The following is a 22,386-nucleotide window of genomic DNA, read 5'->3' as shown; positions in this document are numbered from 1 at the left end:
TTTTATTTTTTTAATTTTTTAATCAAAAGCTTAAATTTACAACTACTTTTAACCCAACATTAATAAATTGTTCTTGTTTAAAAAATAAATAAAAAAGTAACATTAATAGTTTTAAATAACAATTTAATAAAAATTAAGGATTTTAATACTGCTTTTAAAATTAACATTTTTTTTATTTTTTATTTTTATAAATATTAATGAAACTTTTAAAAAATTGAGGATATTTTTTAAAGATATTATTAAAAGTATAACTTTAGCAGTAAAAAAAGTTTATTTCATTAAAAAATAAAATAATGATTTTTTTTAGTAGGGTTGTGCAAGAAGTCAAAATGAGGATATATTTATTTTATATAGTTTGTCTTTTTTGAGGTTGTTAAAGAAAATAATTCCAACCACTCCCACCTTTAGCTGCTAAAATTATAATGGAAATATTAAATTTTAAAACAAAATTGGTTCCAATAATCCATTCTTGACCTCAATTTTACACTCACTTTTCAAATTAAATATTAAACTTAGACAATATCTCACTCTTTTTTTAAAAAATAATTAAATAACATGACCATATCTTATAAATTACCATTTTTAAAATTGACCCACTTAATATTTATATTATATATATATTAACAAAATATGACTATTTAAGTCATGTATATATATTTTTTTTTATATTATTATTAATATTACGAATTTCAGTGATCACAAAATGATTGATCGGATAAAATATCAATTATTTTTTAAATTCTTGCTCCAATAATTGTTAAATTATAATAATAATATATTTCTTTTAAAAATTGGCCGATAAATATGCCTAAAGCAGAACCCTAATCTTTAAAGTTTTATGGCACAAATAAATCTCATCATTAAATTTCTTTTTTGAAACTAGAATCTAAATTTGGTAGGAAAAGACAAAAGTTACCAAAGTTAATAAAGATTACTGTGATGTGATGTCTTACATTGAGTGGGAAGAGAACAAAGCACTTCTTATAAGAATGTGGGGCCTCAAGGATGATGTCCCGTTTTGGTTGGTGAGGAGAACAAAACACTATTTACAAGAATATTATTTTTGACCTCTCGTAAAAATTTCAAGAGATTAAAAGATTCAAATTTGTTGAACGAATCTAACGGGTAAAGAAGGGTACGAAGGGTATGGTGGAGGAGGGTCCAAATTCCATTTCGTGATAAAATAAAACTTTCTTTACAAAAAGTCCTGTCCTCTTAACTTTTCCAAAAGATGTTTTCTTTTTTTTTTCCCCTCATTTTTTAAATTTATTTTTAAAGCTTTTATTTATTTTATTGTCCAATCTTTCCCTTCAACATACCCTTTCTATCCAAAATTAAATAATTTTAAAGAAAATATAAAGTATTTTTTAATTTGTTAATTTAAAATGGGCTGGGCTTTCTTAATTGGGCTTTATTAGTTGGGCTTTCTCAATGTCCTCGTCGGCCCAGGTTACTAATCTGTATTACCAATTTTGCGGCCATTGCTGCCTTCGAAGCAGCGTTTTATATGCCGCCATAGACCAAGTTTCTGTTGAATCACTAGCTACTCACCGGCGCCGTGATTCGTCAAGCTTGTTTGCGACGTCGCGGTCTGTATGAGACAAGACCTATGAAATTTTCTATTTCAAGCTATCAGGAGTTTCCACAATGAGTGCAGGTACTCTAGCACATGCGTTCTTAATACTGAGGGCGAGAGAGAGCATGATTTTTCTCTTTTTTTGGGGTGAATTTATGTTAGTTTCGAAGAGGCGAGGGATTAGAGAATTTGTATCATGTCAAATGGTTTAGTGAGTTAAGATTCTTGATTGTTGCTGGTAAAATATATATACAGTTCTGATCGGGGATCGGTTCTTTAAGGAGCTGCATTTTTAGCCTTTTTCAGACAACTAGCTTATTCGGAAGAATGAAAAGATTTGAAAATAGTTGGATATGCTTGCAGAATCTCAACTCTAAATAGGAGTTTCTATCAATTGATTGAAACCAGTGAATGGATTGGGTTTGAGCAATCTGTGGGTTGATTGTGATGTTTTTATTCCATTTGCTTTACATGTCTCTTAGTTGAGCTTAGTCTTCAATGTAGAAAGAGTTGAATTACTTGATGACTATAGAGAATGATTTGAAAGGGAAAATTCATGTTTTTATTCCATTTGCTTATCAGTTGCTTAAACATGATCACCGGATTTTTAAAATTTACATAAATGACTGATAGTTTTCACTCTTTTCAATCTTATTGGGTTCAGACTAATTGTGATTTAGTCTTTTTCGTTTTACTATAGCTTGGTATATCAGGCAATGATGGCCATCCTTTGCGTTAGCTTCTCATTGCAAGTTTTGTGATCTGTGAAAGAACTATTTAGCGGTGTTTAGCTTTGTGAGTAATATTGATATTACCTGGAATTCATATTGTTTCTTCTTTGAGTTTTAGTGGATATATAATGAAGGGATAATTTGCTAAGAGGAGTTAATGAAAACCTTCAAATGCTTTGGTGATGAAAAAGAAGATAATGATTACAACGAGCTTACATAGAATGGATATATTTCTGTTTTAGCTAAATTGATTTGGTGAGAGCTATTGTGATCTTTGCAGGTGGTTCATTTGGGGGAAATAGAGGATTGAGACCGGTACCCCCAGAAAAAGGAGTCTTCCCTTTGGATCATATGCACCTCTGCGACCTGGTATTTCTTTTTAGAGCACTATTGTTTTCACCTAGGATATGTGGTTTTTGGGATTCTTTTGAAGGTTTCTTTGTGTTCATTGCTTGTTTTATGATGCATGAGCTTCATTGCAGGAGAAGAAAGAATACCTCAATTGTCTTAAAACGTCTGGTCACCAATCTGAAAAATGCAGGCACTTATCAAAAAAATACCTTCAATGTCGTATGGAAAAGTAAGACTGTTGAAATTTCTATATTATGTTTTTGTATTAATAAGTGTTGATTTGCTCTCTGTATTCTAGATTCATAAACTTTTGTTTGTGGGAACCTGGGTTATTGTTATCTTTCAATCCTGATGTTTTACACACCAATACACCACTATTAGCTGAAATGGTGGCATAAATGAATGTATATGAACAAACCCTTCATCCATATACCAATTCCAGTAGAACAGCAAGTGCTATCATTGTGATCTAACAAAAAAGGAAAAAAAGAGGTGCATGGTGCAAGTAGCTATAAGTTCCGCCTTTCTGAGGCTCTGCCAACTTTCCCTTCCTTGTCTAGCTTAGCTACAAGCCAACTAACTCATATGCCCTGAAAACTAGGAATGAACCTTTCCCTCGTTTTCTAACAACTTCTATATACTTCATCAATCTATCATTCTACCCTTATAGCCCAAGCCTACCGCTCGTAGATATTGTCCGCTTTGGCCTGTTACGTATCGCCGTCAGCCTCATGCGTATACTAGGGAGAGCGTGGGATTTCACATTTACTCGTCCTGTGATTCTATTCCTTTGAGATGCAATTTGTTCTTTTGAACGGTTTTGGTTCAACTTTGGTTACATTGGTCTAGCACAAACTAGAGAGTAACTGGAAACAGAGTGCATTATTCATTTCTTTTCCTCTTATCTTACGGCAAATAAGGGGGACACACTCGATTGATATTGTTATGAATACTGCTACCAAAATTATTGGTCGTAGTTTGTGTGTGCTACCCATCCAGTTTCTTTTCTCATTGGTTTGAACTTTGTTATTTCTTCTCTAACACAGCTCGGCGGTGTGAGTATGGTTATTCATGAGATTTCATTGGGAACTTGCAGGAATTTGATGGCAAAGCAAGACATGGCAGAACTAGGATTCGGGAATTTGAGTCAGCCCAGTTTGTCTGGCGATAAATTGGAACAAGTTTAAACTGTTCATCCATAGATAACCCTGAGTCGAAGATCTTAGTTGAAGGAAGCGGAATTGATTTTCCTTGATGTATCACTGAACTTAAATCAAGGGACTAATTCAACAAGCCTTTATACCATTCATTGATTGTTTTTATCTCACGCTAGTTTCTAGTCAAATGCAATGCAAGTCTTGTTCTTACATCCCTCCCGACCACGGTCGGGCCGGGTTCCCTATTTAAAAATCACTTTCAATCTTTCTTAAAATTTGAATTCGTAGTCATATCTTAAAAGTATTTGGAATACTTTTCTTTTTTTAGTTTTCAAAACATATGTATCAAAACATGAAGACCCATGGAGAGAAATATCATTTATAAGCATAATTTTTTTTAAAAATAGAATGACATAATTTTTTTTAAAAATAGAATGATTACCAGACGTGACCTTAATTTTAGATTATTTCTTAAAAATTAAGCTTATGAACACTGATTCTCCTGAAGAAATTTTTTTGTTTGATATCTAATTTTTGCTTGTGAGAATACAAATTATGAGGGAAAAACCAAAAATCAAATAAAAAATAATTATAAAATATGCTTATTATATTATGTCAAGGTAGCTGGAATAACTCAGTTGGTTAGAGCGTGTGGCTGTTAACCACAAGGTCGAAGAGGTTCAAGCCCTCCTTCTAGCGCTATTAAACGATATTTATTGTATTATTTTCAATATTAAAAATTAATTTATATAATTAAAATTATTGAAATTAACATCCGCTGGAATAGCTCAGTTGGTTAGAGCGTGTGGACCTTAACCATAAGGTCGAAGAGGTTTAAGCCCTCCTTCTAGCGCTATTAAACGATATTTATTGTATTATTTTCAATATTAAAAATTAATTTATATAATTAAAATTATTGAAATTAGCATCCGCTGGAATAGCTCAGTTGGTTAGAGCGTGTGGCTGTTAACCACAAGGTCGGAGGTTCAAGCCCTCCTTCTAGCGATTTTGTTTTTTATTTTTCTCCTTAATTAATTTCCATTCTCTGACACTTTCCGCCTTTTTCTTTCCGGCCTATGAAACTGACATCGGTTGGAATAGCTCAGTTGATTAGAGTGTGTGGCTGTTAACCACAAGGTTGGATGTTCAAGCCCTCCTTCTATCGTTTTTTTTTTAATTTTTCTCTTTAATTAATTTCCATTGTACACTTTCGAGCTTTTCATTCAGGCTTATAAAACTAACATCTACTAGAATAGTTTAGTTGGTTAGAGCGTGTGGCTGTTAATCACAAAGTCAGAGGTTCAAGCCCTCGAACCCTCTTTCTAGAGAAGTTTTTTATTTTTTCTCTTTAAATAATTTCCATTCTTCATAGTTCAAAAATCCGCTTCTAACACTTTTCCGGTTGGCCTTTAGCCCTGTGTAAAACCTTACCCATAAGGACGGACTGACGGCGACACCAGATAAGGCCATGAAGAGCCACACAACACACAATCATGATCCTTTTTCCACTCCAGACTTCACTTCCTCAACCCCCAATTTCCCAAAATGGAGGCTCTCCATCTGGGTTCTTCCTCCTTCCGTTCCTTCAACTACATTACAAATTCCACCCACACCCTTAATCGCTTCCGCCCACTAACCTTTCGCAGATCCAAAATCAGAGCCGTCGGCACTGTTCCACAGAGCCAATCCGACACCAGTGAGCCTCAGGAGCCTCCCATGGTTGATTTCGCTTTCGTTAATGTAAGCTGTAATGTTCGATTTTTAGGGTTTATACTTAGATTATCGAGGCTAATTTATGTGTTTGTTGAAGTCTGTATTGCTTCCTGATGGAACTCCTGATGTGCACTTTCGTCGAGCATGTGGTGGGCAAAAACTCAGAAACATAATGCTTGATTCCAATGTTGAATTGTATGGGCCTTATGTGAGTTTCCCAGTTCCTTAACTTCATGAATTGGGGTTTTCTTAGTTTTGATTATAATAGGGCTTTGATGTTGTTCTACAGTCGAGATTTCTGTTGAACTGTGCGGGTGGAGGGACCTGTGGGACTTGTATGGTGGAGGTGATTTTACTGCATTAGATCATGTTCTTAATGAGGATTTAATCAATACCCTTTTCATATCTCGGTTCTGAGTCTCTGTTTGTTTGATCATTATGGCAAAAGAGTTAATCAAAATCTGATGCGTTGGCATTGAACAAGGTGAAGAAGAAATTCAATGTTAATCTTCTGACTGCAATTCTTATCATCATTTCAGATCGTTGAAGGGAAAGAGCTATTAAACCCTCGCACAGACATAGAGAAAGACAAACTTAAAAAGGTTTGTATACAGATTCCATTGCCATTAAGCTGAGAATCTCTGGCTTTTGGATTGGTTTCAATTCCTCTGAATCAAAGACATATAATGGTCTTGTTTTTCATACACAGAAACCCAAGAACTGGAGATTAGCTTGCCAAACCATTGTTGGGAAACCAGATTCCAGGGGGATGGTAATGAGTAGAAATTTGATTGATTGATTGATAGAACAGTGTCCTGAGTTTATTGTTTGTTTTCTTTGGATGAAGGTTGCTGTTCAACAGTTGCCTGAGTGGAAAGCTCATGAATGGGGTTATGAAAAAGTAGAGCTTTCAGAATCATCAGAGTCTTCAGAATCTGCATAATTTAATAACAACCTTTTGTTTTACCCATCAGAGTCAGCTGAGATGATTGAGCTACGGACATTAAAGCTAAGCTCCTTGCCGCCGCTGCATTAACAATGTAATTATTCCTCGTTTAATTCAGTTTGTCCCCTTTTTTTTTTTTTTTTTTTTGAATTAGTGATGTCATGCTCTAATTGCATATGCAAAAATTCATAATAAATACGCTTAAAATAAAGTTGTAAACTTACCTTTCAAAACTTAAATAAATATAATATAATTTTTTTAACAAAACACCTATCAACTGATTAAATTTTTTAGAAGGCTGTAATGGAAAGCCCAATTAGAACATTATATGCTAGCGCTAGGCTTGAGCTATTAAACAAGTAGCTAACTTGATAATATTAAAAGTCTAAATCCTCATCCATCGTGTTGTTGAACTTCATAACAAGTTAGAAAATTGAGTAATACACGTTAAAAGAGCAAAATAAGTTTAAAATTAAGAATATGTACAATTTTAACCAATGAAATTATTTCGACTTTTGCAAATACAAGCGATTGATCTACTTATAAACGACAGGAGAAGAAGAATCCAACAAAAGCAAGACATACATTCATATAAATTAAAGGCATCAAACCAAGGGCCCAAAACAAATCAAAGGAGAAGAAGATAGAACAAAGGAAGAACAGCAGAAAACCTTGCTTTTCCTCCTCTTATTGCAGAGGGAACAGAGCAAAAGGAAGAAAAAAAAATCGCTTAATTTATTTGGGCCTTAGTAATCGCTTGGAATTGGGCTGGGCCCATAGGCCATAAAGGCATAAAAGTAGATAAGCCCAGCTAAGCCACCGCCAACGAGTGGCCCAACCCAGTAAATCCAGTTGTCGTGAAAGTCCCCACTGACCACCGCCGGTCCAAATGACCGGGCCGGGTTCATCGATCCGCCGGAAAACGGTCCGGCTGCCAAAATGTTTGCTCCGACGATGAATCCGATGGCAATTGGCGCAATTGTGCCCAAAGATCCCTTCTTTGGGTCGGCCGCCGTCGCATAGACCGTGTAAACCAGACCGAATGTGATGACAATTTCCATCACAACTCCTTCCGCTGCTCCGATGCCGGCCGCCACGCTGTGGACCGGAACTGCCTGCAGGGGAAAAAATGATAAAACTTTTCAACATGGGTGTTGAAGTTTCAAGCCTTTTTCATATTTATAGCCACATTATATGTTAAAAATGGGTATGAGAATGCGAAGAATTTAGGACTAAAACAGAGAAATGACCAGGCCGCCAGTAACATATTTGAGAAGGTAGCAGGCGACAATGGAGCCAAGAAGCTGAGCAATCCAGTAAAATATGGTCGTAATTAGGCTGATTTGGTCACCAAGAAGAAGGCCGAATGTCACCGCTGGGTTGACATGGCCACCGGAGATGTTGGCTCCGACAGAGACTGCAACAAACAGAGCAAATCCATGGCAAACCGCCACCGCCACCAGCCCCGCTGGGTCCAAAGCTGCAGAGGATGTTATTTTATCTGGCAGAAAATGACACCAAAGTTGTTGAGTTAATCCAAATATAGTTGAGCAAGATAGATAAGAGTGTGGGGGGAAACTGACCGTAGGCAATGGCGGAACCGACGCCGGCGAAAACGAAGAGCAAGGTGGAGATGAACTCAGCAAGATACGCCTTGCAAGAGCGCAAGCTAAAGGAATCTTGGAAGCTTCCAATGGTGAACCAAGCCATTTTCAAACAAACTTAGAGCCTACGCCTTATGAATTATTGTTGAGCTTCTCATATTAATCTTCTTCTTATATAGACATTCCACACAATTCCATTGCGACAAAATGACCGGTCACTGTTCGTCTTTCATGTAACTTCTGAGATTTACCCATGTGAAGAACTCACCAACTTTCTTTTTAAAATGTCCCCTATGTCATCAATATTTTCAAATCCCAAATTTTCAACAAAATAATTATAAAAAAAAAAAGGAGACCATTAAAACATGGCTAACAATTTTGTAATATTAGATATATAGAGAGAAAAAGTTTCAAATCTAAATCTAGCTGACGATATGACAACTTCATTGAACATAATATTTCGGTGAAGATTTAGGCAATAAGTTTTTGGGTAGGTATGTGTGAGATTTCATGTTGGTCGGAGAGGGATGGTAAGGGTGTGAAAACCTCTTCCTGGAAAACTAAAAAAGGACAATGTCGGATTGAGTATGATTCAAAGACGGTGTGTCTTTGCCAGCCGGGCGACCTATTGGGAGTTATCAAAATCGGAAATAGAATACAATGTTTTTGCTAGGATCTTAGCTGGATTTGAATGGGTTTAAAGGGAAATGTACAGAGAGTGATCAATAATAGTGTTTCTCATAATCATAGAGGTGAGAGGGGGAAGAATGTAGAATGGAGCCAAACAAAAGGAGATGAGAATGATATATGATCATCAATAATGTTTTCAAATATGAGTGGATAAGGGTCTTTTTCTTTTGAAATATATGGATAAGGTTTATATAATAATATCTGATCATCTGATGGATTCTATAGATGCCAAGTAGGTTTATTAGGATCTCATTTTAAAACATTATTGGTTTATATATTTTTATTTGTTTTAATTGGATCGAATAAATATGATTTTTTAAAAATACTTAAAAAAAACAACCCAAAAATAGAGAGTTAAGAACAAGCTAAATTCTACAAACAGAATAAATAAAAAATAACTTGAAGCATTCAGTTCGAACCTTAGTAAAGTAGAGATCAGTCGATTTGCATATGTTCGGTAGCACAGCAATTGTATCCATTTTCATAAAATGCAGATCTTTGTGAGAGATGAGCTTCACGGATATGATACTCGTTCCACTCCTTCGACCCATACTGCTTGAAAATTTCACGAGCAGCAAATGAATCCTTCTTCTTTTTCCTTTTATTTCTGAAGCATTGCGGTGACATGAAATCAGCCCTGACAGTGAAATCAAACAATTCAGGATTGTAAACAGAGATTCACACATGGAAGGAACTAGAAAGTACATGAAAAGATGAGCATATTGAAGAAAAAACGAACCAAATCGTGTACATTTTTCTAGGTGATGCATTTATAACAGTAGCAAGTGTCAAAGGATTGATGGAGTTCATTAAGGGAAGGTCACGAATATATAAGTAGGACACATTATTTCTATTGGTATGAAACCTTTTGGAAAAACCAAAAGTAAAGCCACAGGAGTTTATACTTAAAGTGGGCAATATTATACTAATGTGGACGTTCGTTGTTCCTAACAGCAGGCAACTAAATATTGATAATGAGAAAATCATTCCGAAGATATTTATCGAATCAAATCGCGAAGTAACAAACAAAACATTCTGATATTTGATCCTTGATGGTTGAGTTCGGAATGAAATGTATTAGAAGTTGTTAACATACCTTTAACTTCTGTTTTGCATCTTTCTCCAGAACAAGTCCAGCTTCTGTAAATGCATCAATGATGACTTCTTTAAAAGCTCAGGAAATTTAAAAGTGAAAAATGTTTGGTTATCTTAAGAACTTGAACCAAAAAGAAACAGATGGAATAATTTTTTTCTGCAGGATATGTTTGAGATGAATCTATAAAATGAATATGACAGGCTCGTAACAGTCTTCTGACATCGCCAATTTCTTCCACAGGAGCATAGAGAACGCGGGCTTTGGCAAAGGAACCTCTCATACAATCCTCATATCACACAGACATTATTGGGAATAAAAAAAATGAACTTCCAAACTACGTAGATGAGTGTTCTTCAAGTTACTTTCCCAAGATAATGCTTGCAAACAAAGTTTGGAAACAAATTATTCAATCTCATCATTAAAAACACCACTTTCTGTAAATTTGGTAAGTTGTTGAAAGTGACAAGATTCAAACCAAAATAGAGATACTTCTAATCAAATGCGACTGTATTAATCCTTGGTGGGCTGCAGTTATGATTGAAATGGTATCTATGTAGAAAATTTGATGCTTGAACATAACAGAACTCACCAACCCCTTCAGCTTAATTAGTAATGGCCTATTATCCAATGCATCCATTATTTTAGAGGAGATACCTCACAAAGAAGATGTGTCATCACATACAAGCTCTACAAATGTGAGATCTCACCTCGGTTGAAGAAGGGAACGAAACATTCTTTAAAAGGGTGTGGAAACCTCTCCCTAGCAGACACATTTTAAAAACCTTGAGGGAAAGCCTGAAAGGGAAAGCTCAAAGAGGATAATATCTGCTAGCGGTAGGCTTAGGCTATTACAGTTTTCTTTCTACTTTTAATACAAATATCCAACAAAAAACATGCAACTCATGATTAGGGCCTCAAGGTTTTTAAAACATGTTTGCTAGAGAGAGGTCTCCATACCCTTTATAAAGAATGATTCGTTTTCCTCCTCAACCGATATAGGATCTCACAATCCACCCCCCGGCACTCGAGGCCCAGTGTCCTCGCTAACACTCGTTCCCCTCACCAATCGATGTGGAATCTCACAAAAAATGTCCCATTAGTAAGTATAATCACTCTCAAAACTTCAGAAGCAGCCTCAACTCACTCCTTGTTCCACAACTTAAACATAAGTACCATTAGATGAAATGTTTAGGTTATAAATATTGATTTGTCAATTCCCAGACTGCACAGCTACAGTTATATGCTTTTGTAATATAAATTCCACATACCCTCAGAAGGGCTGGCGTGCATGTACACAGGTCTCCATGTTTGGCTGACTGTTTTGGGCTTTTTCTTCTGGTCAGCAGCACTCCAGAATTCCTTTTTACCAGTCATATTCGCATTCAGGCTCCAACCATCATCAGCATAGAGTCCCTGACGCATTGGAATAGAACTCAGTTTTATAAGGATTAGAAGCTAGTCCACCACCAGTTTATTACTAAGAACATCATTTCAACATCCAAATTCAGGCTCAGATCGTGTTAAATTACTATTCAACTCTAAAGCTTAAGCTGATAAGTAAGGCATATCTAATCATATCCTTGACCTGCCCTTCCTCTAACTTGAAGATAATCTATTGTTAAATCACGACTAAACAACTGAACTCAAAGTAGATAAGTTATGGCATATTCAATAATTCGTTCATATTTTTAATAGAAAATCATTCCAACTTCAAATTAATCGTTAATATAATGAGCTTCAGAGCTAGATTACGAGCTGCTATATGACATATACGGACTTGTACATTTCAAGAGACGGTCGACTCTACAAAAGCAGCACAGCAGATTAAATACAGCCAAACAGAGAATCTTATAAAGAGAGCGAAACTTTCAATCCATGGATTGAGCTTAGATATCTCTGATTAACTGATAATTTTTCAAGTAACATCGATCAAAACTTCCTCTCAGTCTTAATCGATTGAATTAGAACTATTTGATTGATCAAAACATCCACTAATGTTAGGTTATATCCCGTTTCAAAAGATGAAAATGGAGCCAAACATCGAGCATTGTTACGAAAGCAATAAGCTCAGAAATTTGTAGAATTACAAGATTTGTAGAGCATTGCTTAAGGAGATTTTCTCTGAATCCAAACAGAGTTTTTCATTTTTATGAATCATACCTGAAAAGAGACCTGCAAACTACCATCCGCAACCCCTGCCTGGTCGCGACCGGACCTGCACAGATCATTCAGCATAATGGACGAGAAAGGAATTCGCACGTACCTTCTCCACGTGCGAAGGATGAAGCATGGAAATATAAACGATTAATTAATTAATTATATATACATTATAAATAATTGCGGTGGAGGAATAAGAATATATACGTGAATTTTATGCTTAAATTTATAATATTATTCGTTTCCCCATCAAGTTCTTGTGGGCCATAGAGGAACCTAGCCCCTCCCTCAAATACCACCATTTACCTACTTTATTTTTTTTAATTAAATTATAAATTTATATTTAATTTTATATTTTCAAAAATTAACCCATAATTAATCTCTATAGTTTCAAATAGTCATATACTACAACAAGTGATTGTCTACATACGAGCAAGAAATGTCTTTTTGCTGATAATTCGAATAAGGTCAAACAGGGTAATAACCTTCTAGCGTTATGCACGCACCTGATATTCAGTACGAACCATCTACAACTCGAAAAGCATCCATTCTAATAAACCTGAAATTGCAATGGCACGGGAGTTTGTCTAGATCAAGTATCTTCTCGATATCTCGAGCCTTCAAATAGGCTCTCTCTAATTCAATTGGCAGCCATTAGAGAGCCCCCTTAGGACCTCCCATTCTTTGTTTTCCATGGTTTGTCTTGGAATATTATTTGGGTGCAAAAGGTCTCGCTCCCCCACAGACTATCTTCTCTCAGCTTTATTCCTCATTGCCATTCTTTCCTTTCTCCGTCTCCTCTGCTACCTCCTTCCTCGCTTCTTTAAACAATCCTGTCGTCGTCGTCGTCCATGCCATGACCGGAATCCCGATCCTGCCGCCATCGTCGAGCCTCCACTGCAGACTGATGTCACCCATCTTCACCAACCAACTCCTCTGCCAGAAAACAACCTTCTTCTTACCTCCTCTGCACCACCTGCTGCAGATACTCATCTTCCTGCTTTCTCGAGATAATACAGCATGTTTCGAGTCGTTTTCGCGTCGAACATGCTGTTCTTATTGTCCCTTTTGTGCTTTTGATTGTTCGGGTTGTGCGGTATACCGATGTCATCCGTGCTAAGGTATGAAATCAAAGTGATTTGTGAGCTGTGTATCATACTGATTCAGAGGATTCACTCTTAGTTTAAGAGAGGCAATAAAAATCAACTTTTTAACACACAAGCAGAAAAATGTTAGCATTTGTTAAGATTATGCATCAGTTTGTAACATAATGAACAATCTTGGTTGTCTTCAATGTCTTGCTCTGGTACCTCGGTTCTTGCACTTCTCTATGGCACTCGGCGCTGCAATTTAGTGAGCAGACATGTCTTTACATCATATTGAGCTTCTTTACATATGCATTTATCAAAAAAAGCTTATGAAAAATGAGTATGTTAAGCATCCGATTATGCCAATACTTTCCTAATCCAATTGCTTCAGAACCTTTCATGATTCGGAGTCTTTAATATGAATCGTTAAACATCCTGCGAAATCCAATCTAAAAGGGTAAGGACGAAAGTAAAATATAACATGAAGATGCACGTTTTTTCAGTAATGAAAAAGTAAGCAAACAGATCATGTGAAACTTCTCTTCGGTAGACGCGTTTTAAAGCCGTGGAGCTGATTCCCTGGTAGACGCGTTTTAAAGCCGTGGAGCTGATTCCCTGATAGACACGTTTTAAAGTCGTGAAACTGATTCCCTTGTAGACACGTTTTAAAGCCGTGAAGCTGATAACTATACGCAACGGGCCAAAGCCGCTTTACTATTTCAGAACAATTGATCATAGCAAAACATTTGGATTAAAGTTGACTATATGAAATGTATCTTCCTTTTAAGCTTCCCCTCCGCATATGGTAGAAGAGGTTTCCACACCCTTAGTGGGAGGTCCAGTACCCTGAAGAAGACGATAAATCAATGAAGAAGACGACCTAGCACGTTGGAGATAATGGAATAAAAATCTTTACCACTTTTAGGCGAAAGCAACACAGCCGCTTCCCCTAATTTAACCTCACATCCATTACTCCCACAGAAAAGCCATTTGGCAGAAGACAAATCAACACAGCCCCTTCCTTTTTCGCCGGTTACATAATTGACATGAAACCACATCATTTCTTTATATTTCAACTAATTAATACTTTATAAGCTTTACAAATCATTTGTTTATTAATCAAAAAGTTTAGATAACAGAGAGAAAATTAACAATAAAGTTGCAAAGATTTCATACTCACCTTCTAATGTGAACTGGTTTAATCAGAGGGAGAGAAAGAGAAGAAGAATATGTACAATTTGATTCTGTAAGTAAAAGTGTTTGTCAATAAGAATTGGGAATCTCAGGCCTACAAAATGTGACTTATTAACATCCTTCCTAGTTGCCATCAACATTTTCTGTAAAATGTGAACTGCCGTGTACCTGTTGAACGGGAAAAAATGGGAAAAAAAACAAACAAAAAAGAAAAACAACTCCATCAAAAGGCTGAGTTGCATCAGATCATGAATGCCTGGCCTCATCTGTAGGCGAAGACTTGGAATCTGCTGGGTTTGGCGTGGATTTTTTGTTGACATTACATACACGAGGGTGTTGAATTATCACAAAAATCGATTCCTTCGAACTTTCCATTTGGGAGAGCGAGGTCGGCTGCGTCGAATAAACAGAGTCTCTCAAAATGTATTGTAGTAAGTAAAAAGTTTAAGAACATCAAAATGAAGATGAAACTGAAATAACATAACTAGCTCAAAGAATTTACCACGCCAATTTGCCAATTATGACTGTTAAACTCTCTAAAAGTTGATGCATCCACGTCCTGTAATTCTTGCAGCAATTAGTAAACAAAATTGCATCTGAAGGATGGCCCCTTCAACTTTAAGCAATGTTCATTATCGATCTTCACTAACACTATTTTGTATCATTCTAATAAATTACCTTGCTAGTAAATTTTACAAGTCAACAAAAGATTAAGAGAGAAAAAAGATTTCTGGGTTCATCGTCTCTGTATTGATTCTAATGTAATACTTACAACGCTGTAAATAGGAGGGATAATCCTATTCTCTTCAGACTTAAAAGTTTGCATAACAGAGAAACGGGAGGCCAAGTCTTGGGACCTAAAGATCCAGCTGCAATATGGAGAGGGAAAAGCCAATAACCTTACAGACTGAAATTCTCCCAAGAAAAATTAAGCTATTCTCATAAAAGTATGATCATATACATATACATACCCGATGTAGCAGAAGATGCAGAAGAGGGCCCATTCTCGTACTAACAGACGAAGCCAGTAAATTTCCACTGAATCGTCCATGTTCAGGAATATCTGAAACCAAACAAAAGACTGAGGAGTGAGGACTGATCCATATATAGCATATAAAATCGATTTAACGATAAGATGCCATATCGAATCATACCATAATTTCTGCCATGACAACAATTTGCATTATTCCCCGGAATTTTCTGTGTAATATATATGGAGGTAGCACATCAGAAACAAGATTTACCATCTAAATATGACATGTAGATAAGAGTCTACAAAGTAATTGCATACTTGAACATCTTGTATTTCGTTAGAATGGCATCGTGCATTGCTTGAACGTCCTCTTCCATAATGAAACTCAATTGTTCTTGCAATGCCAGTAGATTTTGATATATGTGGTGGAAAATCACATAGAAGGAAATGAAGTAATTAAGCAGAAGTAAGACCTGGATCAAATAGGAAGCTGGGATTGAGAATCAAGGGAGGTGAAATCGTGCAACAGCGATCATTTCTAAAGCATGAGGCTACAGCTCAGTAAACTCACAGATAAGTAAGGTATGGAAGCTCGGTAACCAACAAGCGTCAAATAAAATATACAGCCAATTGAAGCAGTAGTTCGTCGCTCAGAAACTGAAAGGTGCTCGGACATGATGCAATAGCCATGAGAAATAAGTAAAAAGGACACAACAGAAGCCGTCTGAAAGAGCACTCCAGTTACATATACCCCAAATGACATCCATAAGGAGCATGTCTCAATATAAAAACATGAATACCTGCGATTGTAGATTAAATAGGAGTTCAAATGGGCCAAGAGAAACTATAAATTTTGGGAATACAAAGTCCCAGATCATGGTATATGAGTAAGGACAACTTTGTCCATTGACAAGAAGCCTTTTGGAGAACCAAAAGCAAAGTCACGAAGAGCTTATACCCAAAGTGGACAATATCATACCATTGTGGAGATATGTCGAAATTGGTTGTCCCTAATGAGAAAAGTAAAGAATAAAATTATAAGATTTGCAGACTAATCTCATTTCAAATCAGATCAAGGGAAGATTTCACGTCGATATTGAATTCCAATTTAACAGTTTATAACACCATTTACCAGAAACAAAAAAGGAAAGGAAAAATAGATTGAACATACCAAAAAAGGAAAGATAAAGTTAGCTGCAAGGCTTTAAGAAGAGGAAGGGAGGCGAGTGACCACTGCAAGTTATTGGTCTGCTCTCGAGCAACAACAATCCATGAAAAAAAGTCACAATTAATACAACAATCCGTGAAAAAAAATGAAAAAGAAGTCACAATTAATACAAAATCCACACCTGAAGCTACAAAAACGACGATGATTGAAAATCCAGACGAAAACGCTAAATACATAATTGTGAAAGAAGAATACGCATACAGTTAAAAGAACTTATTCGTCATTTTCTTAAGGCGACAATTTCTAACCTCTGTAACAACATCAAAGGGGGAAATTAATTAATTATTGTTGAATTGCTTGCAAAACAAGACGAACGAGTAACTCGGAAATCAAGTACCGAGTCAAAACCGAAAGAAGCGAGAAAATTAAATAATCTAACAAACCTATCGATATAATCCTCTCGAATCAAAGAGTGCATAGAGATCGAATTAAAACATCCAAAGCCAGTAGCTCCGTATAGTTTGCCCGAATCAAGCGATATCGTATAATTAAACCGAATCAAAACGATCAAAGTAGGCTCGATCAATACAGAAATTGATCCATTCAGAGAGTTCACTTCAAGAACTGATAAACAACTAAAAGATTCATCAAAATCCACCAAATCAGCTCTTAGCGGAAACTGATTTCAAACTCTAAAAGCTGCTTCCCACCAAATCAAAGTTGAACAAACAGTGAACAAGAAAGAAGAAAGTATTCGAACCTGAAAGTGACGGTTCTTGTAGATGTTAACAGTCCAGGAGCAGGCGGAGAGTAGCCAGATGAAGGAGAAGACCAAGTAGATAGAAGGAAGAGGCCGATACGACTCGTCGACTCCGATGGGATGCGACTTGTCGACACTGTCAGACACGTTCATTCTTCTAACGAAGATTGAAGATAGTGCCCCTTTTTTCGGTCGTGGAATTAAGTGCCTATTTTCCCGCTTTATATGCAGCAATTCTAATAAATATATATATATATAATATATATTGCATGTTTCTGATTACGTGGAAATCTATTTTTATTATTTTGTCTAAAAACGACCGTAAATAGAAAATTTTAATTCAAATAGCATAATAATTAAACAAGCATTAAAGTTTGACTGATAATAAGATCAATTAATATATATATATATATTAAGAAAGAGAGTTAACAATATTTTATCCCTAGATGAAAATTAATTAAGATCTTAAATTGGAATAAATGGGGAATATTAAAACATTTAAAGAATATTAATTTGGTAATTAAATTTATTGCTGACATAAGTGACACAGAAAATGTGGGCACGTCGGTCGGGAAATGAGGTTGGTGGTGTGATGTCCTCCTAACCACTCTCCCCAATTTCACCACAATTTTTTGGATCATCAACTCCACCTAAATATAGTTTTATTTTATTTTTTATTTTTACTATTACACCCTCTATGTATATTAAAATTACTGTTTTAACTTCTGGTCTAAAATTAAATAATTAATCTATGGTGTTGGTACATTTTTGTGTTAAATTACTATTATAAGTAATATTAAATTTAATGTGAATTTTGATGGATTAAATTTTATTTTAGACTGAGTTTAGGATAAGATAAAATAAGAATTTGAATCATTAATTTAATTTTGACTACAAATTTGAATGAAAGAGTAAATTTTATAATCATGGGACGTGCGGCCCATATTAACAGGATTTGGTCGGAATATAATTCCATCCGAAGATTTGGGAAGACCCACAAATAATAATATTATAATCATGAAAAATGGAAAAGGAAAAATAATAATTTAAAGGGTGATATTATGAATGTAGCATTAGGTAAACAAACTTACTACCAACTTACTTTCACTTTCCTTTTCATCTAATATTTCTAATCCATTCAACCAAATTCAAACCCATCTAAAAAGCTTTCAAATTTCTTTTATCATTTCAATCATTATTATTTAAACACTATACATAATTGTGCGGCAAAGTCAATTCGTTCTTATACGGCCAAGGGACGTATGCTCGAGCCTCTAGCCTTGGTTTAAGAAGAAGGTTTTAGAAAACGAGGGCAGGGTGACATTTTCGAAAAAGAGATTTTGAAAGAGGTGTTATATATGCAGATAAGAGAGTAACAACAATGGCTCACAGTATATGCGTTATATGCTCGAGCCTCTAGCCTTAGTTTAAGAAGAAGGTTTTAGAAAACGAGGGCAGAGAGACATTTTCGAAAAAGAGATTTTGAAAGAGGTGTTATATATGCAAGCAAGAGAATAACAACAACGGCTCACAATATATAACTACTGTTAGGGAGAAGTTGACAACTAGTCATATCCCAGTATGAGGCATTTCATGTCTAGTAGGCCTAGACATGATTTTTCCAAAACGTCATACTTTCTAGAAGTACAAAAGTAAAACACTAGAACATGAAAAGACATGAAGGTTTTGGCTTGTCATGGGCATACGGTCATGGGCAACACGCCTTGGACGAGCATGGCCGTGACATTCTCCCCCACCTAATTGGTTGACGTCTTTGTCAACCAACTACTTTCAAACCTGGCGATGTGGGTGGCGGCAGAGTCTAGATCTTCAGCGCGTTCCCAGCTTGTTTATTATGTAGGGAGATTCTTCCATTTGATAAGGAATTCGCGGATCTTACGTACAGGTCTTCCTATCTTCCAAACCCTGTCAACTAGGATCTCCTCTATTTCTCTGGTGTCTCTTTGTTTCAGATCAATGCTCGGTCTAGTGATTACATTTCGCTGGTCGTCGTCTGGGTCAAAGTGATAGGGCTATACAGTGAAAAGTTTCCACACTCTTATAAAGAATATTTCATTCATCTCTCCAATGGAGGTAAGATCTTACCGGTATAAAACTGCTTTTTTTTTTTTTTTTTTTTTTACTTTGAAATAAGTATATTGATTTTTTATTTAAATAATAATATAAATATCAATACATAAGCCATTTATTATTAGCTCAAAAGTGGATGGTTGAATCCTTCTTTATCACAATGATTTAACTAAAAATTAATAAAAATATTACCATTAATATCGTGTAAGAAAGTAGCTATTTTTTATTGGGCCTCGATTTTTTGTTTGGGATTGAGTAACATCACCGGCCCAAGGAGAAAAGCCCAATAAGGCACAACTAGGTTGGCCCAATACATGGCCCGTAAGTCCTAATTAATAACATTATTAATTAAAAAAAATAGTTGGAAGCAATTTGCAAGTAGAATACGTCACATACCGGTAAATAATATAATAAAAAATTAATTATCAAGTCATGGCAAAATAATAATAATTTCCCATTATTTTTATAATTATATTATTAAATATCAATTTCAACAAAATTGACACATTTCTATTCAACTTTGACTCAATATTGTCTGTATAAATTATTAAATAATCATTACTCCATTATCGGTGCAATTGAATATATATAATGTTAGTGTTACTATTTTTTTAAAATTTTTTTTGTTAAATTTTAAATAATCAATTCAAATTATTAGATTTGAAAACAAAAATCAATCGATATATAATTATTTACTTTAGCATTATATTATTTACAAAATTATAAAACATATATTTTCTCCCTTAATTTAGATTTCGATTCAATTATTTATTTTATAATGAGATTTTTTAAAAAAGAATATTACACTTTTTAAAAAAACAATATTATACTCAAAATAATTAATTACAAATACATATTTGTGAATTGCTTATTGGAATCTTATATTCAATTATTTTTTAATCATGTTACATTTTTTTAATTGTTTTTTATAATTAAGACAGATTTGTCGAGTCAGAAAAATAAGAAAATTCCAGCAGCCAATTGGAGAGGAGAAGAAAGATAGAAACCCTAAAATGGTGGGTCCCATATTTGTGATTTGGGTCCTACGCTTTTTCATATATTAAAATAATAATAATTTTAAAAAAAAATATTATTATTAGTGTTTTATAACAATTTTAATAAATTTATGGAGACTTAATTGAAAAATATAATTAAAAGTTTAATTAATTAATTATAATCAAAATTCAATTGTACAAATATACATATATATATATGTTCTCAATAAATAGGGTAGGTTATATTTATTACAACCGGAATAAAATTGATTTTTAAAAATGAATTTTGTCTAAGAAAGGATAAAGACGGCGACGTTTAAAAATTACCAAAATTGTAATTTAGTAAAAAATATATTTATTATTACTATTATTATTATTAATATTATTAATATTTAAATCTGTGTTCCTAGGGGCAAGGAGCGGCCCCAACGACATTCCCTACAAAAGCTTCTCATTGCCATATTCGAACAGAGCATCAAATCGACGGACTCTGTTACAAATGGCGAAGCCAAAGAGCTCATTCCCCACTACTCCACCACCACTTTCTTCTTCATTTCCGTCCACCCGACCGGTTTCCGGTGCCGGACCGGCTCAACCAGACCCACCGCCCCGCAAGAGAACCAGAGACTGCAACAGACATCCTGTTTTCAGAGGCGTACGGAAGAGAAGCTGGGGTAAATGGGTGTCGGAAATCCGCCAGCCGCGTAAGAAATCCCGAATTTGGCTCGGCACTTTTCCCACGCCGGAAATGGCAGCGCGTGCACACGACGCAGCTGCGTTGTGCATTAAAGGTGACTCGGCTATCCTCAATTACCCTGAACTCGCCTCATTTTTGCCCCGCCCCGCGTCGCTCATGCCGCACGATATACAAGCCGCCGCCGCTAAAGCGGCGGCGATGGCCACTGCATTGCCGTCGCCATCGGAGGAGGAGGAGCTTAGTGAGATTGTGGAGTTACCGAATATAGAAGACGATTTTGGTACTGAGTCACTGAACGAGTTCAAATTGGTTACTGAATCGTGGGAATGGTGGGAGTACGTGGCAATGCCGTTGGCGGCAGAATTCGGCAGCTGTTCTTTCTCCGACCAGTTGGCGGCGGAGGACAGTTTATTCCCCTGCAGCTTTTATGGTGCTCTGTGGGATTAATTACCGCGGGATTGCCAGGTAAAATTGGCGACAATTCACGCGGTAAAAAAATATATAAATTATCGCTTTACTCCATAGCCATTAGTCACCGAGGTTATTTAAATTTTAAGGAAAAAAAAATAATATAATTGATATTCTTGTAAGATATTAAAAATGTATTGAAATTAAATACTGTGATATATTTGTTATTCTAATCCTTAGTTTCCAGGTTGTCTAATTTTGGAGTTCTTCAATTATTTTCAAAATAAGGTCGATTGATAATTTAGTTAAATGAATGTTTCCCTTCAAAAAATAATTATTATTTAGATAAATGTCTTTTTTTTTCCTTTGATAATGAATATAAATAAATTGACATGGCTTAAAATTATAATTATTGGTTTTGTAATATTCATACTTTTATACTCTATATTTTGTCTAATTTTATCTAATGTTTTATTTTCACACAAAATTTCTGAGAAATTTAAGATTTTAGTAGCTAATTTCTAATATGTATATATTTAATGGATGAAAATTAGAGAAAATTACGGAGTTGAATTATTTTTGTATTAATTTATTTAATTGTTTATTGAATTATCGGAAAAGCGATAATTAATTTAAACTACGATGTTGACAATTAAATTATTAATAATTTAAAAAAAAAATAGAATTAAAACTATAGTTTAAAATTTTAAACGGTAATAAATTTGAAAATGGTATTTTTAATTCTGTTGATAAAATTTTAATATCCCGATTTAAGAAAATGAAAGAGTGGGGATAGATTTAAGAGATAAGATTGAGGAGAGAGAGAGTTCCGTTGGCGTTGGGCGCAAGGGATGAAGTCGGAACGCGAATTGGGATTTTTGTCAAGTGTACCGTTAGTGGGACCCTCACACACTTACCACTAAAGACAAAAAAAAAAAAAAAAAAAAAAAAAAAAAAAAAAAAAAAAAAAAAAAAAAAAAAAAAAAAAAAA

The 22,386-nt window shown here is 35.0% G+C and overlaps 5 protein-coding genes, 1 long non-coding RNA gene and 2 other non-coding genes across 9 annotated transcripts in view; 6 read left to right on the top strand and 2 right to left on the bottom strand.

The window, feature by feature from the left end:
* The first annotated feature begins 1,492 nt into the window (after positions 1–1,492).
* Positions 1,493–3,980, top strand: LOC111464297 (cytochrome c oxidase assembly protein COX19-like). Of its 2 annotated transcripts, XM_023108440.1 has the most exons (5): positions 1,515–1,657; positions 2,277–2,329; positions 2,588–2,676; positions 2,790–2,887; positions 3,755–3,980. In XM_023108440.1, the coding sequence occupies exons 2-5, from the start codon at positions 2,293–2,295 to the stop codon at positions 3,843–3,845; spliced, it is 315 nt and encodes a 104-aa protein (XP_022964208.1). In that variant the 5' UTR covers positions 1,515–1,657; positions 2,277–2,292; the 3' UTR covers positions 3,846–3,980. The 2 variants fall into 2 exon arrangements, with proteins under 2 accessions (XP_022964209.1, XP_022964208.1); XM_023108441.1 differs by lacking the exon at positions 2,277–2,329 and having other exon boundaries at positions 1,493–1,657.
* A 458-nt stretch (positions 3,981–4,438) lies between these two features.
* Positions 4,439–4,514, top strand: TRNAN-GUU. The gene has a single exon. It is a non-coding gene; the product is annotated as a tRNA-Asn (tRNA).
* A 232-nt stretch (positions 4,515–4,746) lies between these two features.
* Positions 4,747–4,820, top strand: TRNAN-GUU. The gene has a single exon. It is a non-coding gene; the product is annotated as a tRNA-Asn (tRNA).
* A 414-nt stretch (positions 4,821–5,234) lies between these two features.
* On the top strand, positions 5,235–6,617 carry LOC111464295 (photosynthetic NDH subunit of subcomplex B 3, chloroplastic). The gene is made up of 6 exons (XM_023108439.1): positions 5,235–5,555; positions 5,626–5,736; positions 5,818–5,874; positions 6,068–6,130; positions 6,238–6,300; positions 6,376–6,617. Exons 1-6 carry the CDS (start codon positions 5,361–5,363, stop codon positions 6,469–6,471), a joined length of 585 nt encoding a protein of 194 aa, XP_022964207.1. The 5' UTR covers positions 5,235–5,360; the 3' UTR covers positions 6,472–6,617.
* Positions 6,618–6,958: 341 nt separating this feature from the next.
* Positions 6,959–8,353, bottom strand: LOC111464294 (aquaporin TIP2-1-like). The gene is made up of 3 exons (XM_023108438.1): positions 8,058–8,353; positions 7,725–7,975; positions 6,959–7,589 (listed from the first exon to the last, which is right to left on the bottom strand). The coding sequence occupies exons 1-3, from the start codon at positions 8,182–8,184 to the stop codon at positions 7,221–7,223; spliced, it is 747 nt and encodes a 248-aa protein (XP_022964206.1). The 5' UTR covers positions 8,185–8,353; the 3' UTR covers positions 6,959–7,220.
* Positions 8,354–14,251: 5,898 nt separating this feature from the next.
* On the bottom strand, positions 14,252–17,416 carry LOC111464293. The gene is made up of 9 exons (XM_023108437.1): positions 17,205–17,416; positions 16,448–16,524; positions 15,848–16,076; positions 15,595–15,749; positions 15,458–15,503; positions 15,275–15,366; positions 15,076–15,172; positions 14,806–14,862; positions 14,252–14,696 (listed from the first exon to the last, which is right to left on the bottom strand). The coding sequence occupies exons 1-9, from the start codon at positions 17,355–17,357 to the stop codon at positions 14,550–14,552; spliced, it is 1,053 nt and encodes a 350-aa protein (XP_022964205.1). The 5' UTR covers positions 17,358–17,416; the 3' UTR covers positions 14,252–14,549.
* A 1,205-nt stretch (positions 17,417–18,621) lies between these two features.
* The window catches only part of LOC111464159, a 12,561-nt gene continuing 8,796 nt past the window's right edge, over positions 18,622–22,386 (top strand). The window contains exons 1-2 of the long non-coding RNA XR_002713998.1: positions 18,622–18,761; positions 22,219–22,221. This is a non-coding gene — a long non-coding RNA (uncharacterized LOC111464159). The remainder of the gene's footprint in view (positions 18,762–22,218; positions 22,222–22,386) is intronic.
* On the top strand, positions 20,723–21,627 carry LOC111464158 (ethylene-responsive transcription factor TINY-like). The gene has a single exon (XM_023108239.1). It carries the CDS (start codon positions 20,790–20,792, stop codon positions 21,432–21,434), a length of 645 nt encoding a protein of 214 aa, XP_022964007.1. The 5' UTR covers positions 20,723–20,789; the 3' UTR covers positions 21,435–21,627.

Source organism: Cucurbita moschata, unplaced genomic scaffold (genome assembly GCF_002738365.1).
Source record: "Cucurbita moschata cultivar Rifu unplaced genomic scaffold, Cmos_1.0 Cmo_Scf00030, whole genome shotgun sequence".
NCBI lineage: Eukaryota > Viridiplantae > Streptophyta > Magnoliopsida > Cucurbitales > Cucurbitaceae > Cucurbita > Cucurbita moschata.
The sequence above is the reverse complement of the archived record's forward strand: the minus strand, read 5'-3'. Positions and strand labels throughout refer to the sequence as shown.

What these genes read in the sequence shown, in the direction of transcription:
- LOC111464297 (XM_023108440.1), top strand. Translation starts at nt 2,293, where the DNA reads ATGATGGCCATCCTTTGCGTTAGCTTCTCATTGCAAG. An exon ending in ATATGCACCTCTGCGACCTG is followed by an intron (nt 2,677 to 2,789) that starts GTATTTCTTTTT and finishes GCTTCATTGCAG; the next exon opens with GAGAAGAAAGAATACCTCAA. An exon ending in CTTCAATGTCGTATGGAAAA is followed by an intron (nt 2,888 to 3,754) that starts GTAAGACTGTTG and finishes GGGAACTTGCAG; the next exon opens with GAATTTGATGGCAAAGCAAG.
- LOC111464295 (XM_023108439.1), top strand. Translation starts at nt 5,361, where the DNA reads ATGGAGGCTCTCCATCTGGGTTCTTCCTCCTTCCGTTCCTTCAACTAC. An exon ending in TTGAATTGTATGGGCCTTAT is followed by an intron (nt 5,737 to 5,817) that starts GTGAGTTTCCCA and finishes GTTGTTCTACAG; the next exon opens with TCGAGATTTCTGTTGAACTG. An exon ending in GTGGGACTTGTATGGTGGAG is followed by an intron (nt 5,875 to 6,067) that starts GTGATTTTACTG and finishes TCATCATTTCAG; the next exon opens with ATCGTTGAAGGGAAAGAGCT.
- LOC111464294 (XM_023108438.1), bottom strand. Translation starts at nt 8,184, where the DNA reads ATGGCTTGGTTCACCATTGGAAGCTTCCAAGATTCCTTTAGCTTGCGC. An exon ending in CGGTTCCGCCATTGCCTACG is followed by an intron (nt 7,976 to 8,057) that starts GTCAGTTTCCCC and finishes ATTTTCTGCCAG; the next exon opens with ATAAAATAACATCCTCTGCA. An exon ending in AATATGTTACTGGCGGCCTG is followed by an intron (nt 7,590 to 7,724) that starts GTCATTTCTCTG and finishes TTTCCCCTGCAG; the next exon opens with GCAGTTCCGGTCCACAGCGT.
- LOC111464293 (XM_023108437.1), bottom strand. Translation starts at nt 17,357, where the DNA reads ATGAACGTGTCTGACAGTGTCGACAAGTCGCATCCCATCGGAGTCGAC. An exon ending in ACGAAATACAAGATGTTCAA is followed by an intron (nt 15,504 to 15,594) that starts GTATGCAATTAC and finishes TATATTACACAG; the next exon opens with AAAATTCCGGGGAATAATGC. An exon ending in TCCCTCCTATTTACAGCGTT is followed by an intron (nt 14,863 to 15,075) that starts GTAAGTATTACA and finishes CAAGAATTACAG; the next exon opens with GACGTGGATGCATCAACTTT.
- LOC111464158 (XM_023108239.1), top strand. Translation starts at nt 20,790, where the DNA reads ATGGCGAAGCCAAAGAGCTCATTCCCCACTACTCCACCACCACTTTCT.